The 19049-nt window shown below is 45.1% G+C and overlaps 1 protein-coding gene across 2 annotated transcripts in view; it reads left to right on the top strand.

The window, feature by feature from the left end:
* Positions 1-2090, top strand: part of WWC1 (WW and C2 domain containing 1) — a 153896-nt gene extending 151806 nt beyond the window's left edge. For both annotated transcript variants that reach the window (XM_047073130.1, XM_047073140.1), the window contains exons 22-23: positions 959-1080; positions 2024-2090. In XM_047073130.1, the coding sequence (XP_046929086.1) occupies positions 959-1080; positions 2024-2090 (189 nt within the window). The remainder of the gene's footprint in view (positions 1-958; positions 1081-2023) is intronic.
* Positions 2091-19049: the final 16959 nt, after the last annotated feature.

Below are 19049 nucleotides of genomic sequence, written 5' to 3'. Positions count from 1 at the left end.
AAAAATTTTTTTTTAAGTTCCAGAAATGTTTATTTCTAATTTACCACTTATACCCTGTATACTTATAATAGGGCTATAATAAGAGCATTACAGGAAAATATAAAGTTAGAGAACATTTTAAAGGAGAGAAGGAAATAAACATATCCCTAACTTAATTGTAGTGGTCTATTACATTTATCTTTGAGGTTCCTGGTTGGCAAGGCAAAAAAAAAAAAAAAAAGAAGAAGAAGAAGAAAACAAGTACATATGTGCCCTGTGTGCCCTGCCTTAAGAAAATACCAGTTAAGAAAACTTGGCCTTTCAATAGCAAAAGAATAGTACATCCATGACTGACTGATAATGACCTTCTACTAAAGAAACATTTAGATGATGGCTTCATTGACCAAAATTCCATCATCAAGCAGTGTTTTCAAGTATGTGGTACATGGATACTTCAGGGCTCTTTGTGGTTTGTTCTCAAAAGTGCTTCTGTAGGTTTGCCTTAGGAAGAAGGGGTGCAATGTTCCCAAAGCCCTTGGGCACAGCTGCATGATTGGAATTGTGTTTCCACCACTTCTTAGGTGTTTGACATTAAAGAAATGTCTTAACATGCCCGAACCTCAGTTTCCTCATCTGTAACGTAGAAGTAAGTATCATAGTTACCTTTCTAGGTGACCCTGAGGATTAGAAAGGTAGCACACATTTCACTAGGCAGCACGCATCTCCATACCACACGGGTATTCAGCTCCCTGGCCCCCAAAACCTGTCCACCCTGGCAGACGGTGGGATCACTTCTCACCTTTGTGAGCAGAGGTTCCTGGTGGAACAGAAACAGTGAGTGTGTCTGTTCTGCGATCCTCAGACCTCTTGACTATAGTAGACCCCTCATTTGTGCTAGAAAGTGTTCTCTGGCTGGCCCCTTTCTAGAGGCCCTAAGGACCCTGTGCCACCTCACAGCCCTGCTTGCTTTGCCCTACAGATGGACCGAGCAGAGCACAAGGGTGAGCTTCAGACAGACAAGATGATGCGGGCAGCTGCCAAGGATGTGCACAGGCTTCGGGGCCAGAGCTGTAAGGAGCCCCCGGAAGTGCAGTCTTTCAGGTATGCAGGTGGGCCCCACCCTTTCACACCCAGCCTATCTGGCCTCCGTCTCACTGGCCGCTGTCCTGAGCCCCCTCCGCTGGCAGAGCACCAGCTCTCCCTGTGACAGATGCACATGCTCTGCCGAGCCATCCCTGGCACTCTGTGGGCTCCACAGTGCTTTCCCTCAGCTGTCTTTATCAGTCCCCACACAACTCGAGCTAATTTGTTAGCTCCTCTTGTTTAATGAATGAGCCACCTGCTCTGGCCTTTCCTCTTAGCATTTCCATCACCAGTCATTATGGAGGATTGGCTGAAATGATACATAAGCCTGGGGTGACGGATGCTCGCCTGGCCTCCCTGGCTCTGCCTGCTGCCTGCCAGAGTCTCAGGGAGGCATCTTCTTGCCTGGATCCAGCCAGATCATGGGAGGGCCCCAAATGCCACTTGGCCGGGACCTCCCATTCACAGAGGGCCTTGCGTTTAGACTCATGATATCTCTCAGGTAAGGCACTCATGGTTGTGTATGTGCTGCTAAAAAGAAAACAAAAAAACAAAAAAAAGCCTTTCTGGAGTAGAAACATTTTAAATATACTGTCATTTGCGTAATTGTATTTGGACATCTCTTACTTTGTAAGCAACTGGGAATCTAAGACAAACAACACTACAAATGACCCAGGGACCCTTTTAAACTCAGAGAGGCCCATAACTTGAATTGAAGGTGGCTGGTCCTGCCAATGTCCCTCAATGAGAGGTTCCCAACCAGGGATGACGTGGGCACCACAGGGACCTTTGGTAACATCTGGGGACATTTTTGGTTGTCACAACTGGAAGGGGGTGGGGGGAGCTGATGCTGACCCACGGTGCCAGGGATGCTGTTAAACATCCTGCAGTGCACAAGGCAGCCCTACAACAAAGAATGATCCTGACCATAATATGTCTAAAGGGCTGGCCTCTTTTGCAGGGAGAAGATGGCATTTTTTACCCAGCCTCGGATGAATATCCCGACCCTCTCTGCAGACGATGTCTAATCGCCAGAAAAGTATTTCCTTTGTTCCACTGACCACGCTGTGAACATAGACTGTGGCTAAAGTTATTTATGTGGTGTTATATGAAGGTACTGGGTCACAAGCCCTCTAGCGCTCTTGTCGGTGTGAAGACGAACAGATTTTTTTTTTTTTTTTTTTTTTAGTTTCGGTTCTATTATTAAAAAAAAAAAAAGCAACAACAACAAAAAACCAGCATTAAAATGACAAGATTGTATAGTTTGTATATTTAGGAATGTATTTTTGAGAAAGAAAATTTAAATGAACTACAGCAGTGTTAAGTTGCTGCTCTTCTTAAAATTGTTTAGAATTTTTTTTTTCCTTTTTTTGTACAGCTCTACCTTCTAGAGGTTTCACTGCAATAAGAAGTAATGTTTCAGGGACGGTAATCCTAAAAGGACGTCCTGTAGGTGTCACAGCACAGCTGACCTTTCCTACTTAACATATTTTGTACAATATTAAAAAAAAAAAATGCCAGGAACCATTGGGGGAATTCTGAGGTGCATTTGCAAGTCTTTATGAGCTGTGATGTGTTTTGATGTGGCCGCCTGACATGGAGCAGGCAGCAAGGAGCTGGCTGGCCACACGCCTGCCCCTGCCAGTCTCGGACGCCCAGTGAAACCACTGAAGTGAGTGAGGGAGGGCTATGGAAAGCTCCTTTCGGTTTTATCTCCATCAATAAAGTGGCCTTTCTGAACGAATTTTCTCTCTCTCTCTTTTCTCCCCCTCCCCTCACTGCATCTGTGTTTTCCTAATTTTTGACCTGCCCCTTCCTAACCATTTCCTCCCTGCGCATCCCCCTGTGCAGGAGACGGTTTTTCTTGGTTTTTCTTTTGCCAGAACCACCACTCATTCTATCATTAGATTAAAAGGACTGCTCAGCCAGGGCTGTTGCAGATAATGGGACATCAGCCTTTAACAGACAAGTAGCCAATCCCCTCTTCCTTTTTCTGACATTATCCTGTGCAGCCTTCCTCCAGGTACATTGCACCACCAACCACATCAGAATCACTTTGGGCAGCTTGTTAAAAATACAGATGCCTGAACCCCATCCCAGACCCACTGGCCCACCACCCTTTCTCAACTGGGATGGGCCCAGAGACCTTCTTTTATCCATGCTCATATGCACACTAAAGTTTGAGGGACCTACCCATAAATGTGAATGAAGCTCAGGTAGAGACAGAGGCAAAATGGTGTGGCCCTGAATCCCATGAGAAAGTCACTGAGGTGACACTAATATGCATGACCTTCTCTAGGCCACTGGGGAGAGGGTGACAGAGGGAGTCAAGTCGCCTTCACTTGGCTGTGGAGGCTTTTCCCCTAATATTTCAGCTAATATTTGTTAGCTGAATATTTCTTACATTGGAGGAACCTATAATGGTGTAGAATTCACCATTATTCCCCACATGTGTCCAGGCCCTCCTTCCCAACTATCCACTCCAGTGTCTCACCATCAACCCAGGGCCTCCCCCCACCCCCAGGACTGCACTCTCTAAACACACCGGCCATCTGTGCATTCTCTCTTCTGCTGTGAAACTCCACTCCACGCGTTGAAGGTTGGTTTTGCAGTGTCTTCAAAGGAGTATCAGTGCTGTCCCTGACCAATCACAACAGGTCCAGCATAAGAATTGTGTCCCACTGCTCCTGTGGCCCCTCCTCCCTGCACAGCTCAGAGCTTCAAAATGCTGTCCTTGTTGGCCCTGGTCTTCTGTTAAGGGCACTGGCTGCAGCAGTGGAGCAGATGACCCAAGCTGGACAGTCAAGAGTGACCCATCCCATTGGCTATCACTCTTAGAGCAAAGATAGGCATGGCACCCCCAGCTGGGCAAATCAGAGCCCTTCTTCTACACTTTCCACTTGAAGGTCAGAAACTAGATTTTCTCTTGCCAAAGCTTTCTGTAGCCATGTTTCACATTTCTGGGACCACCCCTGCAGAGAGAAGCAGATAGAAAAAGTGGGGAAACGGGGTAGACCTGGGGTTTGAGTCCTCGCTTGATCTCAGCCAAAAGGCCAAGGAGCGATGGGGTTTGAATCCTCTGTCCTCATGGTAGTTGTAGTCTGTCTGGTGAACCAAGTCAAGAGTGCTAAGAAAAACACGAAGGTCCTGCAGTGGGATTTTTTCACTCAGTCACACCTTCAAAGCTCAGTCGGCCCTGCACACACCCGTGGCATCATCTTCCCTAAAGCCGAGCTCCTGGCGCCCTCCTTGTGTGTGGGGAAGACTGTGTGGAGCAAATCCTCCTACCCGAGCAGTATGTCTCAGTGTTGCTGGTCCAGCTGATGGAGCATTTGCAGGAGGCCTTCTGTCAGCCATGGCACTGAATTCTCTAAACCGTTCACCGGCACCCCACCAATACATCCCATCGTTTGCCTGGCAAAGAACTGAAGAATAGATTAAGACATTTCCCTCAGAATTATGCATGTATGTTCTCCAAAACCTTCAGGAAACATGATTTCAGAAATGTGGAAAGATCTGCTTTGGGTCTCTCAGATAACAAATGACCAGAGCAGGGATGCAAATGCTGTCAGCCGGCTCCGAAATGTCTTTTGTGTTTCAGCTCTGGTTTCTGTTTCATGGCACTGTGGTCACACGTGGCCCCACTTGAAGGGAATTTGAACATTCGGTTTTGAAGAGTGAAGCCAGGAAATCCTGTGGTTTCTCTGCAAGGGGGTGTGGAGAAAGGTGGCACGATTAGGACACTAGCCTGAGAAAAGACTGGCTCCAACCATTTCGTAAAACCAATGGTTGCCTTTGACTGTAAACCTTTTTCAATGTACACAGTGGCTATGTTTGTGCTTCCTGCGTCCACGAAGGTTAATAAGGTTTGTCCAGTTAACTGTCCACCTGCTAATCAGACTCCAGCCACCTTAACCATTCTCTTACCATTCTTTGACCACTCTTCTCTGTATTCTCACACTTCTTTTCTGTATTCTGTATTTACAGTTCTAGTTCCTTCTGCCCAGTCCACAGTTCTTCCACGTCATCATCCTGTCTTCATATGACTCTCTCTTTATCACTATCCTGCTCCCAGTTCAAGCCTCACCCCTCAGAAAGACCTCTCCCCCTGATCCTGGGCCACCCTATGCAACTTACCCCCCCACACACACGTCACTTTCTGACACAGTGACCCAATTAGTTTGTTCAGAGCACTCTGCAGTAATCTTGTCACATCTCCTCATCTGTCTCTTCCCTCTAAAACGTAAGATCTTGGGGCGCCTGGGTGGCGCAGTCGGTTAAGCGTCCGACTTCAGCCAGGTCACGATCTTGCGGTCCGTGAGTTCGAGCCCCGCGTCAGGCTCTGGGCTGATGGCTCAGAGCCTGGAGCCTGTTTCCGATTCTGTGTCTCCCTCTCTCTCTGCCCCTCCCCTGTTCATGCTCTGTCTCTCTCTGTCCCAAAAATAAATAAACGTTGAAAAAAAAATTAAAAAAAAAATAATAAAAAAAAATAAAACGTAAGATCTTAAAGCAGGGACCCTGTTTGCCGCGCATTTTGTTGTTGGGTGTGACAGAGTGGGTCTTTGATAAATATTTGTGGAATGAATGAATGAGATCAGATGTCTGCCCCAGAGGTGTGTTCACTCCCTTCTTTGTCACTCCTGACCAGGACAAAAGAAGATTCTGGGTGGGACAGGAGTACTGAAGGCTGTTCTTTGCAGTGCTAGGTTGCAGACACCTCTTTGATCCAGCCCAGTGCACTCCCTGCCAAATACACACACTCCACCCTTCAGCATGAAGAAGCAGAAGTGATTGGGATTGCTAACACACTCACACACACACACACACACACACACAGTATTTACGTTCTTTGCGGGAAAAGTCAGGTTATTTACCCCGAAATCATTTCTTGCCTGTAACAATTAGTTGCGTTGCATTAATAGCTAATTATTACACACTACACGAAATCCAAAGGGTACAGAAGAGCGTCAGTAGCACATCCTTCCACTCACTGTAGGCCTAGGCACTCTTCTAATAAACATTCACCTATTTTTAACTCATTTATCCCCATAGCAACCCCATGAGGTAGGTACTGTTATGATCATTCCCATTTTACCATGGAGGAAACTGGCTCAGACATCACACAGCTGATAAGTGGTAGACCTACGATTAAACCCAGTGTGTGCTCTCAAGACACCTCACTACAGTAACCAGAACTCTCCACACGTCTGCCCCCACCTGCCAGTTCCCTCCCTAAAGACAGTCCAGCTTGCCAGTTTCTTCCATGGTCCTACCAGGGATAGGCAGTGTATTGTAAATATGCAGTGAATGGATGTATAAACTTATATGTATATTCTTTTTTCCACCTCAAAATGCATACTAAATGTACTGTCCTGTATCTTGCTTTTTCTCAATAAGGTATCCGTAAGCAGCTTCATTCTTTTTAACAATGATGTAGTATTCCACTAAATGGTGTACCATAAATTAATCAATGGTCATTTATGTTATAGCCAATCTCTTGCTTTTACGATGTCTAACTGATCTTCATCCGTCCATCTTTCCACACGTGTATGAAAATATCTGTAAAGTAAGTACTGCCTCCACTTTTATTTTTGGATATTTTTGGGAGAGGGGTGCCTGGGTGGCTCAGATGGTTAAGTGTCCAACTTCAGCTCAGGTCATGATCTCATGGTCCATGAGTTCAAGCCCCATGTCAGGCTCTGTGCTGACAGCTTAGAGCCTGGAGCCTGCTTTGGATTCTGTGTCTCCCTCTCTCTCTGCCCCTCCCCTGCTCATCCATGTGTGCACACTTTCTCTCTCTCTCTCTCTCTCTCTCTGTCAAAAATAAACATTAAAAAATGTAAAGTAAAATATTTATTTTTAGGAAAGTGCAAGCAGGCGAGGGGCAGAGAGAGGGGGACAGAGGATCCAAAGCAGGCTGTGCACTGACAAGCTGGCAGCAGCGAGCCCGATGTGGGGCTCGAACTCAAGAACCACGAGATCATGACCTGAGCCGAAGTTGGACACTCAACCGACTCAGCCACCCAGGAGCCCCTGACTCCACTTTTTAAATGCACCATCAGAGCTCTACGCGAAACTGCAAATTGCCTCTCAGACATTTCTTCTCAGTGCGTTTGCTATCTTCACTAAGGGACATGAAGATTCGTGGAGATAATACACTTCAAGTACTGAACACATAGATGAATTTGTTAGTGAATGGTAGGGAAGCTGTTATGTTCTAGCACAGGAATATACTCTAGTTCGTATATTCTAGATGTTTCTGGGGATAACTAAATTTAAAAGCTTGTCCTACACCATTAGTAAGACTTCTCTCAGAGCACTTGGGACTAAATAAATTTACGTAGGACATAATGGTAAGTCAAGTTTACAAGCAAAATATACATGAAGCCAATCAGAAGTGACAAGGGAGCATAAGCTTGACATTACAGTACTTTTTACCACTTGCATTTATCTGTTTGATTTTTTGTTTTTGGCCATCTGTTCATGAGAATATTGGAGCTCTCAGGGCAGGCATCATGCTTGTCTTGTTCACTATTTTAATCCCCAGGGCCAGAGCAGTCCCTGACCGATGGCAGACCCTCAAACAGTTGAATGACTTACACTAAGACCAAAGTTCTGTTTCTAGTCCTAGAAAGTGACACACAAACCTGGGCAGACACTTTCCATTGGTTTCCAGTCCTCTCAGCAGGCTGCCTTGATAACAGTGACTTGATGCAGTGTTTCCCAAAGGGAGGCATCAGATAAAATGTTAGGTGGTATCTAGCTGAATTTTTTTTTTATAATTTCACTTCAACATGCACATCAAACCCATGAATTCAAAGCTATTACTGCTTCAGATGGGGATAAGTAAGTTAAAGTAAATCAATTTAAAGAAAAAGATAACATCATTAATACAGTGGAACAAAGAAATGTCAAAAATACTGATGACGGAAACACAATTGGGAAAGACTGAGTTAATGTATCTAGAATAGTTCTAAAGGGTCACCTTGCACAGTCTCCCGTTTTACAGGTAAAGAAAGCAGGCCCAGGAGCTATGGCTTGCCAGCAATAAACTGAGCTCTTGGTAGCTAAGAGAAAGGGACAGTGATGTTCAGGGACCATTTTGAATTGTCTCTATCCCTGCTTCCATCTGGTGGCCTCAGTAAGAGCTGCCTGGTCAGGCTGATACACGATGTCCACCTGGGTGCTGCTGGAGCAGCATTTCTTATTCCTTCCACATCTACCTCATCCCGATGTTCCCCTAAGTCCTAATGCCCTTTGCTAATTACCATTGTATCTTCTGTGTAATCCTCTGCCCTTTTGAAAAGCTTATATCTACTCTAATTTTTATTACTAAAACAATGGTACCTCCCGCAATATAAAATCACTATTTTCAATCTGCTTTTTTATTTTATTTAATGTTTTATTTATTTTTGAGAGAGAGAGACAGAGCATGAGCAGGGAAGGGGCAGAGAGACAGAGAGACACAGAATCTGAAGCAGGCTCCAGGCTCTGAGCTGTCAGCACAGAGCCCTACGTGGGGCTCAAACTCACAAACTGTGAGATCATGGCTTGAGCTGAAGTCGGATGCTTAACTGACTGAGCCATCCAGGTGCCCCTGGAATCTGCTTTTTTCTAATACATTTGCTTCATCTGGAAATTCTAATAAACCCCTCCCTTCCCTCATCCATACTCAAGATTTACTGATCTAGTTGAAAATGCAAGAGGCAGCAGAAAGCAGCCACAGCAGCAATATCCCCTCCTCCTAGGTCAAGGCCCGACCTCAGTGTTGGTGCCAGCCCCCACATCTGAGCCATCTCCCATTGGGAGGAAGACAACACAGATCACTGCATTCTGATTCTGTTGCAGGGCTCTAGAAATAGTGACAGTAACCTTGCCATCCCCATCCCCCAGAACCCATTCCTCTTACCCTCCAAGTGCAGACCCAGAAGTCTAAAGGGAATGTTGACCCCAGAGCCCTATCCTTCAACTTGGCTTCTTTCCACTTGGAATGTCCCTCCTCATCCCATACCCAGCCCAAACATCACCTTTAGAAACACTTCCTCATCACCTACCACCCAGGCCTCACTGCCACCTCCATCAACAGCCGACACACGTCTTCCTTTTCTTAATATTTTTTAATGTGAGTTCTCTCCCAATGATGGTCAGCTGTTTGTGAGCACAGATTATGTCTAATTCATCTGTGTCCCTGGATGCCCAGTTCTGAGCTATGGGTGCTGGTGATGTCACCAAACTCAAGGGGTTTGCTGCTTGGGGTGCATCAAATTGAACACAACCCAAGCAAACAACTTTGATCACTTGTTACAAGCAAGGAGACAGGGAGGTAGCTCTCAAAGCGCTGACTGTCTCCCCCATGGGCTTAGTACAGGAAGCTTTTATTCCATGTATTGTGGGGGTGGGTAGGAGCAGGGAGCTTGCATAAGCACTTTAGTTCAATGGCACACACCTAGCACGTCAACATGCTAGAACACACGTTGTGTGTTCAAAAAGGCAGAAAACTGCCCACAGAAAGAAATCTTAGTATTATAATGAGCTAAATGTAACTTGAGGTCCACTCAGGGGGGTTTTTGTGCATGTCCTTGGCTCCAATCCAGCTCAAACTGGTTCCTGTAGGGCCTATCAGGTGAGAGGGACCTAGCAAAGGGCTATCAGGTGAAACAATAGTTGGGTGTCTCCTTGGCTGGAACTGTTGGTTCTGCAAAACAAAACACATTTCTTCCCTGCTTTGTACCTTCCTTCCCTCCCTTCTGCTGATCGTTCTCAGCCCTCTTGTTTGAGAAACTTCCCATTGCATCCTAGTTAACAGTGACTGTTGAACAAGTAAGGGGGTGAAGGAAGGAAGCAACATGGCAGGGGGAGGGGGCTGTCTGGGTCTGAGCTGTGCCCACCACTGCCCTTTAACCCTCAGGGTCCCAAGGGTGCCTTAACAAGCTGGGGGGAGGTTATGGGAAAACTGCCACTGTCCAAGCCTCCCAAACTTTCTCTGGCTTCCTCCTACCTGAGTGCAAAGGCTGGTGTGACACTGGGCCCAGACAAATGACAGATCAGCGGGAAGGAGAAGCAGGGACTATCTCTCCAATAGCAGGGAGGGGACAAAGACGCTTTCTGATGGGATGGGGAAGACTTACCTCCTCCTAGGTCAGGGCCTTGTCTCAGTCCCATTCCCTCTCTGTAGAAGTCATTCTGCAGGGAGAGTTTTCATTACCACTAGGGTAACAAAGAGGGCTTGCCCTCACCTAGAGCCTCAGTATGGGAGCTTGGTGCCTTTTTTTTTTTTTTAAGTTTGGAATTTGTTTTCTAGGGCTGCCTGGGTGGCTCAGTCGGTTGAGCACCCCACTCTTGATTTCAGCTCAGTTCATGATCCCAGAATCAGAGGATCGAGCCCAGCATTAGGCTCTTCCCTGAGCATAGAGCTTTCTTAATTCTTCTCTCTCTCTCTCTCTCTCTCCCTCCCTCCCTCCCTCTGCCCCACTCCCCTGCTCACCTGTGCTCTTAAAGAAATTTTTTAAAAATAAAAAATAAGGGTACTTCAGGGACGCCTGGGTGGCTCAGTCAGTTAAGCATCCAACTTCGGCTCAGGTCATGATCTCGCGGTTTGTGAGTTCGAGCCCCATGTCGGGCTCTGTGCTGACAGCTTAGAGCCTGGAGCCTGCTTCAGATTCTGTGTCTCCCTCTCCCTCTGCCCCTCCCCTGCTCACACTCTGACTCTCTCTGTCTTTCAATAATAAATAAATGTTTAAAAAATTAAAAAAAAATAATAAGGTTACTTCAGTGGCTCAGTTGAGTGTCCAACTCTTGATTTCAGCTCAGGTCATGATCTCACAATTCCTGAGATCGAGCCCCTCCTTGGACTCTGTGCTGACAGTGTGGAGCCTGCTTGGGATTCTCTGTCTCCCTCTCTCTTTGCCTCTCTCTCTCTTTCAAAAATAAATGAACATTAAAAATTGTTTACTATTATTATGTAAATAAGAAGCGTACATGGTAAAAAAAAAAAAAAAAAAAACCCAAAAACTCAAGTGCTACAGAAGGACATAAGATAAAAGTTACCCTCATCTCCTGGAATCCATGATTAATAGTTAAACTAGTGGTTTCCACTTTAAATAATTGAACTTGTTAAACAAAATTCAACTGCATGAATTTGAGGGTCTAATTGGCTTTATTAAGTGATTCATGAATCCATGGCATCCCATCCAACAAGTACCAGAGAGCTCTGTGGAGTTCTATAAATTGAAAGGTTTTTATGGGAAGAAGGGCAGGGCAAGAAGTTATTACCAAAAGAAAAGAATTGTTTCCGGGCACCTGGGTGGCTCAGTCTGTTAAGTATCTGACTCTTGGTGTCAGCTTGGGTCATGATCTCTCAGTTCATGAGTTTGAGCCCCACGTCCAGCTCTGTGCTGGCAGCGTGGAGCCTGCTTGGGATTCTTTCTCTCTCTCTTGTCTCTCTCTCTCTCTCTCTCTCTCTCTGCCTCTCCCCTGCTCCCTGTCTCTCTCTCTCTCTCTCTCTCTCTCTCTCTCTCTCAAAATAAATAAATAAACTTACAAAAAAAGATGAAGAAAAAGAAAAGGAGTGTTTCAGGCAAGATCACCTTACCTTTGGGGAAGGCATGGAGCCTTAGGTGCAAATTATCTCCTTTTCCTTTGGAGGATAGGGAGGTCCATGTGGCTGATTACCTCACTGATGCTGGCCAGAAAATTCCTGACAGACCTGTTAAGACTACATTTCTGGAGGAGTCTGAAACTGCAATTAGGTTAGGTATTAAGTCTAGACTTGGTGACTTGGCTTAAGTGATGCCATTTAGGGTTTGTGGTTTTCTTTTTAACAATTCCCCCCTTTTGATCAGACTCTCAGCCTGAGAGCCGTGATCAAAATTGAAGGTATTTGGGCCACTGTCAGCTGCTACTCCAAAGCTCTTACATAAGTTTCTCTTGTTCCCTTTGTGTGGTATCCATAGGTCATGATGTTTTTTGCTTAACCCTGTGATACTCTTAGATCACAACTCCAGGCTTATAATCCTAAACCAGTCATTCTCATTGCTTTTCCAGTGTCCCAGTCTCAAGGAGATCATCTGTTTGATAGTTAGTGGCTACAAACATGCATTTAAAACTTTTGAGAGAATATAATGCACCAGGAAGATTATAAGAAGGATAGTTCCTAATATTTGGAGTCATAGTCCCCAAGACCCAAACCAGTCACAGAAAGACCTCATTGCAGGAGTTAGCCTTTTAAACCAAGTGGCTTGCTCAGTGATCTCAAGCAACTGAGTTTCAGCTCCCCCAGAAGTGTTAACCCAGATACAGCAGGTGGTGTTAGCCACAGCACAGACACCTCCTTTCTCAGCTAAAAGATAATCAAGAGCTATTCTCCTGTCAAAAACAAAAACAAAAACAAAAACAAAAAACCACTGGCCAGAGAGCCTAAGAATCTTTGTTGGGCAGCTATAGCTTTAGTAGCAGATTCTGCAATGATTTAAGAATTAAGAAGTTCCTGATGAAAGCCTCATTTTCATTTATGCCTAACCAGGGAAATGGGGACCTGCCAAAAGGAGTGAATCCTGAATCCTGAAAGCCTCCTGCTGGGTCCTTTCTAACTCAACATTGTAAATTCAGGAGAGTCGACTGATGAGATCTCTTATTTTGCTTGTGAAAAATTAGGGGCAGCTAGATTTTCTTCTATCCAGAAATAAAAGGTCATTCCAAATTCCAGGTTACCTGCCCCCCTTAGCTATGGTGTGGAAAATACAGATGAGGGTGTTATTTTCCTAAGAGAATGTCAGAGGAGAGGAGAGGAGAGGAGAGGAGAGGAGAGGAGAGGAGAGGAGAGGAGAGGAGAGGAGAGGAGAGGAGAGGGGAGGGGAGGGGAGGGGAGGGGAGGGGAGGGGAGGGGAGGGGAGGGAGGGGGAGGGGAGGGAAGAGAAGGGAGGGGGAGGGGAGGGAAGAGAAGGGAAGGGAAAGAAGAAAGGTTTCATGTTCACTTAAAGTATGAAATCTTGATCCAGAGTCTTGGATGGAAATAGCCTACCTCGATGTCAGCTACTTCCTTTCTCATCCTCAATGTCAGCTACTTCCTTTTTCGTCAGATTGATGTGGAGGTCTCCAGCAAGGTCAGTAGTCAGGAGCACTTGGTAAGGTACCTTCTCATGGCCTGAGAGCCATCTTCCTCTGATATGTTTCCAGAATATGCAGTCACCAAGCTTAAGACTGTGACTTGTAGCAGGGGTGCAGGGCTGCCAGAGCACCTGGCTACAGGGGTCCCAAACAGACCAGGTCCGGCTGCTCTCTGCTAACAAAATCTGAAGGCAGAGAGATGAGACACAGTAAAAACAAGAAAGGAATTTATTTCAGGGAGACCGACACCGGGAAGACAGAGGGCTAATGTCTCAAAGACTGTCTCCAAAGTGCTGAAAATACTTCCAGGCTTATATAAAGAAAATGTAGAACAAAGGTTGGTGGTGTGTGCAGGTGGGCAGTGAAGGTCAAGTTGATCACTGGCAGGGTCCTGCTGGCTCAGAGAAGTCTTTATTGCTTGAGGGGGTATTTTCAGTCCTTTCATGGGATGCTTCGCCTGCAGGGTCTTTTGTCCAAGTTAACAAATAAGCTAGAAAGAACTTAATCAATTAGAAAGTTTGAGGTCAAAATGAAAGTAGTTACAGTCCTTTTTCATGACCAACAGGATGCTTTGAATTGGGATCTAAGAAGGTTTCTTCTAACTTGTTGATGATAGGCTTGAGCATAAGACATTAGAGACTTCCAGTAGCTGGTCATACTAGCATGAAACAAGGGATCAGCAGAAAGTTGTTATGCCAGTCAGTAGACATTGGTCTGCTAGTGACTGTCATGTGGAGTGAGTTTATGTTTCCAGAATGGGGAACTTCGAACAGTCAGCAAGACCAAAGGCAATACCTTGGGCCAGGAGTGTCCAGTAGTTTTGGCAAGTTTAGAAATTTTAAGTTTGAGGATCCCACTGTCAGCGAGCCCTCTTACTCAACTATAGACCCCAATAGTTATTCCTTATCTAGCACTCTTGAGGCTTTGCAATGACTGGAACATTCCAATCACCAGACCAGAAAAGCCCTGATAACAATGGAATGCCTAGAAGACCACATCCCTGCCCATGATCACAGGCTGAATACATACTGAGCTCTACCCATGATCATGTGCTCCCTACTTTCTCTCTTGCATGTATCCCCTGAACCTCTTCCTATAAAACTTTAGGTGTCCATCTTGTCAAGAGAGAGGTTGGTTGTTAATGCTTGAACTTGCTACCTCCCCCAGCTGCTGGCACCCAAAATAAATTTCTCCCTTTCTCTTTTCCAAACTCCAGTCTTTTGAGTTATTGGCTTCTCTTGCAATGAGTTAGTTTATCTGAGTTTTGTTTGGCAACAGTGTTGACAAACCCAGCCCGGAGCTGTGCTTATGATTTGTCCAGCCACTTTGGGACTCCCCAGGATGGACCAGGTGTAACAGTGCCAGGGGTTTCCACATTCATTTTCTGAGTTAGCAGCTCCAATAGCTTGGTAACACCAATTAGTTCTCTCAACCATGTCTAATGACTGAGGATGATAAAACAGTGTTAATTCCAAAAGTTTGTGAGACTTTCATTAAAGGTCGTATGATTAGTTGGGGCACCTGGGTGGCTCAGTCTGTTAAAAGTACGACTTCGGCTCAGGTCACAATCTTGTAGTTGGTGGGTTCGAGTCCCACACCGGACTCTCTACTGTCCGGGTGGAGCCTGCTTCAGATCCTCGGTCTCCCTCTCTCTGCCCCTACCTCTTATGCGTGCTCCCTTGCTCTCTTTCTCTAAAAATCAAATAAACATTAAAAAAAAAAAGAGCTCATATGATTTGTTCAGTGAAGTGGATGCCTCAATCACTGGAGATTATGGAGGATATACTCTAAGTGAGAAATATATTCCCTAACATTATCTTTGCCATTACGAATACCCCAACCCATCCAGAAGACACACATACAACAAGAGCATATTGATAGCCCATACTACGTAGCAGCTGAATGAAGGCCAGCTGCAGATGTTCAAAAAGTCCAGAGGGAGGAGGTCAGAGGCTACTGGAAATAAAAATAGCTTTTCCAGGATTATGGGTCTGACTGATCAGACATTGCAGGCTTTTGCAATGAAGAATAGAAGTCTCCCCACCAATGTCTATTCATAATTTGAGTCATCTTAAATATACTGTGGTGGGTGAAGGAATGCAAAAACTGAAAAATGGGGTTTGTCAGGTAGCTGGGAAGAACCATCTTGGGCTCTCCATTACCCCCAACTGTTTAATTTACAGCCCCTGTTTACCCACCACAAGCTCTCTGATTCAGGAGCAGACTGTCACCATGATACAGGGACATCAGGATGGCTAAATGACTGCCATAAAATAGATACAATAATACAAAAGAGTTATAAGTTAGATTTAAGCTTGTTTTCTGGCAGATGGAATAGATTAAGTTGACTGTCCAGATGGGTCAAACTTTATAAAATATTTGGGGAAAAGACACTTAAAGGTTTGTACTTGTCCTTGACAAGTCAAGTTCCAAATAACCCCCCCTCCCTGCTGCACCCTTTTTTCTTTTGATAAGAATTACCCACCTCCAGGGGTGCCTGGTGGCTCAGTCAGTTAAGCATCCAACTTCAGCTCAGGTCATGATCTCACAGGTTTGTGGGTTTGAGCCCCGCATCAGGCTCTGTGCTGACAGCTCAGAGCCTGGAGCCTACTTCAGATTCTGTGTTTCCCTCTCTGCCCCTCCCCTGCTGACACCCTCTTTCTCTCTCACTCAAAACTAAATTAAAAAACATTTTTTAAAAAACATTAAAAAAAATTTTTTTTAAAAGAATTATCCCCCCCCCCTTGAAGTTTGCATATCAAAGAGATGGTTTAGATAAGAGTTCTGGAAGACTCTGGGTACAACATTTATTTATTTATTTTGTGGAGAGCTCAAGCAGGAGTTGGGGGCAGTGAGAAGGGGACAGAGGATCTGAAGCCGGCTCTGCACTGTCAGGCTGACAACAGCAAGCCCAATGTGGGGCTCGAGCTCACAAACCTCAAGATCATGACCTGAGCCAAAGTCTGATGCTCAACCAACTGATCCCCCCAGGTGCCCCTGGGTACAACATTTATACCTCAAAGGCACTAGGCGGGATGGTGGTGGTAAGCAAACTCTTCCTAAGACATTTTCCCCTTAAAGCCAGAGTTTTCATAATACTTAACAATCCTTTTGAAATAAATAGGGGAAATTTGGGGATTAGTAAAAAAGATTGGTGAACTTTCAGTTGTCTTTGGAAACACACCTCTGGTCCTGCAAAGACTAGGTGTGTAAAGTAAGGACAGCTCTTCATGATTCTGCAAAGAATTGGGTTGCCACCTAAATGACATCAAGGACTCACACACACGCACACACACACACACACACTCTCACCTCTGGTACCATACTTTCATTTTCCTCTGGGTACATTTAGCTTAGGGTTGAAGGCCTAAAGAAATTCCTGTCAGGATTCAGCCAGGAAAAACCGTAAATATTTCTTGTAGTATTAAATAACTTCAGGGCCCCAAGAGTTGTCCTCAAAGAGGGTGCAAAAGATACTCTTGTCCCAAGATCTGGAGTCACTCCCAAATAGAGCCAGAGAAAGGACCAACAACCTGCATGTCCCAGGCAGACAGAAAGCCAAGTCAAGTCCTTGGGATGTAAAGTGAGACAAACAAGAAGGCAATTGCTATCAGTGAGGAGAAAGGATCAATAACAAATTAGGTTGGATTTGAAAAGGATAAGATGACGTGAAATTTTCTTTTCCTCTCTCTCTACCGGGTTCAGAAGGTAATCTATTTACAAAAACTTGCGAGGATCTTCCCTGGATTTAAGAAATTCTTTTGGCCTGTGACCAAGGAGTGAAAGAAAGATACCTGAAAAGGATTGCCTGTAGCCTCAGGTGGCCTTATTTTAAAAGGTAATGGTTTTAATAAGTGTCTTCAAGTAGAAAGGCAATTCAGAGGATTACTAGAATGAGCACTGCAGTAAAGGATAGAAGGGAGCAGGGAGGAATTATATCAGTCTCATATGTCAGTCTCATAGGCCCCACTTCTTGGTACCTTTCCTCTCCTTAATTTGTCATTATCCTTTTGCAAGGAATCTCTCAATGAAGCTATTTTGGATATTTGAAACCTTCTGGAGGCTTCTGCATGCAATTAGTTCCCATTGTGTTTAACTTGGGAACACTTGCTTTCAAGTACACAAATGATCTTATCTAATTGGGCCGGTCCCCATCATGGTCATTATAATTGTAGGTTGATTTAGTAAGACATTGCCATTTTACTAGATATTTGCAACTCCTGAGACTATAGTTCTTAGAAAATGGGCAAGTGTGCCCGAAGGTGGCAGGCTTACCTCTCTGGATTTAAAGAATCCCACTTCTTTTGGCTAGGCCTTTTGTTTTCTCTGAGCCACACTAATAATCTGAGAAGTGTGGAAAGAACTGAACCCGCAAGCCCCAGGAACGAGGGCTGAGGACAGATTCCAAACAAATGGAGAACTTGCAAGTGTCACCAGCAATTTCTGACTTGGAATATGGGAATCTGGAAATGAAACCTAAGGCCTGGGGTTCTTTTTTTGGCTTCTGAGACATCACTTAGCTATTGCCTTTGTTACACAAAACAAGGCAGAAAAACCTGTGCACCTTAACTTACCAGCAGTAACCTACAGATGTTACTGCATCCTGGCCACCAAGATGGTTCTGTAGGTACTGCCACTAATTCCCATAGCACCTGGCATTGGACTTCCTTTACATTTTTAAAAATATGTATTTATTTTGAGAGAGAGACAGAGAGAGATCAAATGGGGGAGGGTCAGGGAGAGAGGGAGGGAAAATCCCAAACAGGCTCCACACTCAGTGTAAGCCCTACTGAAGGCTTATCTCACAACTGTGAGATCATGACCTGAGCCAAAATCAAGAGTCGGACACTTCACTGACTGACTGAGCCACCCAGGCGCCCAAGAAAGGATTGGACTTCCAAAGTCTCCTGTATCCATTTGCTAGGACAACCATAGAAAGTAGCACAGACTGGGGAGCTTACATACCAGAAATTTATTTTCTTATACTTCTAGAGACTGGAAGACTGACATCGATGTGTCGGCAGGCAAGGCCAGTGATTTCTGAGGCCTTTCTCCTTGGTTTGTAAATGGCATTCTTCTCCCTTGTCTTCACCTGGTGGTGATGGTGTGTGTGTGTGTGTGTGTGTGTGTGTGTGTGTGTGTCCTAATTTCCTTCTATAAGGACATGTATCAGATTGGATTAGGCCCCACTCTCATGACCTCATTTTAACTTTATTACCTCTTTACCGACCCTCTCTCCAAACACAGTTGTCAGTGATTCCTCTTGCTCAATTATAGACCCCAACAGTTAAAACCATAAATGGACAAGACCTCTTAACTCACGCTCTAACTAAAACCTATTGTGCTTATTTCTTACAATTTTTTTTGAGAGAGAGTGTGTGGAAGCTATGTGTCAACAGGGGAGGGGCAGAGGGTGAGAGAGAGAGAGAAAGAGAGAGAGAAAGAGGGAGAGAGAATCTTAAGCAGGCTCCACACCCAGCTTGGAGCCCCCACGCCCAAGGAGGGGCTGGATCTCATGACCGAGAGATCATATTTGAGCCGAAATCAAGAGTTGGACACAACAGACTGAGCCATGCAGGCATCCCCTTATAGCACTTTCTTGAGGCATTGACGAAGATGTTTTACAATGACCAGATTATTCCAGCCATAATTCCCAATGACCAGATTATTCCAGGCCATAAAAGCCCTGATAGTAATGGAATGCTTAGAGGATCACATTCCATCCCCTTCCCTGCCCATAATCAGGCACTGAACACATACTGCCCCTCACTCATGATCATGTGCTCCCTACCTGCTCTCTTGCATGTATCCCTGAAACCTCTTCCTATCAAACTTTAGGTGTCCATCTTATAGGTGAAGAGGTTGGTTGTTAAGGCTTGAGC

This window comes from Lynx rufus, unplaced genomic scaffold, assembly GCF_022079265.1.
Source record: "Lynx rufus isolate CCGP_SWC_20201006 ecotype Redwood Valley unplaced genomic scaffold, mLynRuf1.p SCAF_1, whole genome shotgun sequence".
Lineage (NCBI taxonomy): Eukaryota > Metazoa > Chordata > Mammalia > Carnivora > Felidae > Lynx > Lynx rufus.
The sequence above is the reverse complement of the archived record's forward strand: the minus strand, read 5'-3'. Positions and strand labels throughout refer to the sequence as shown.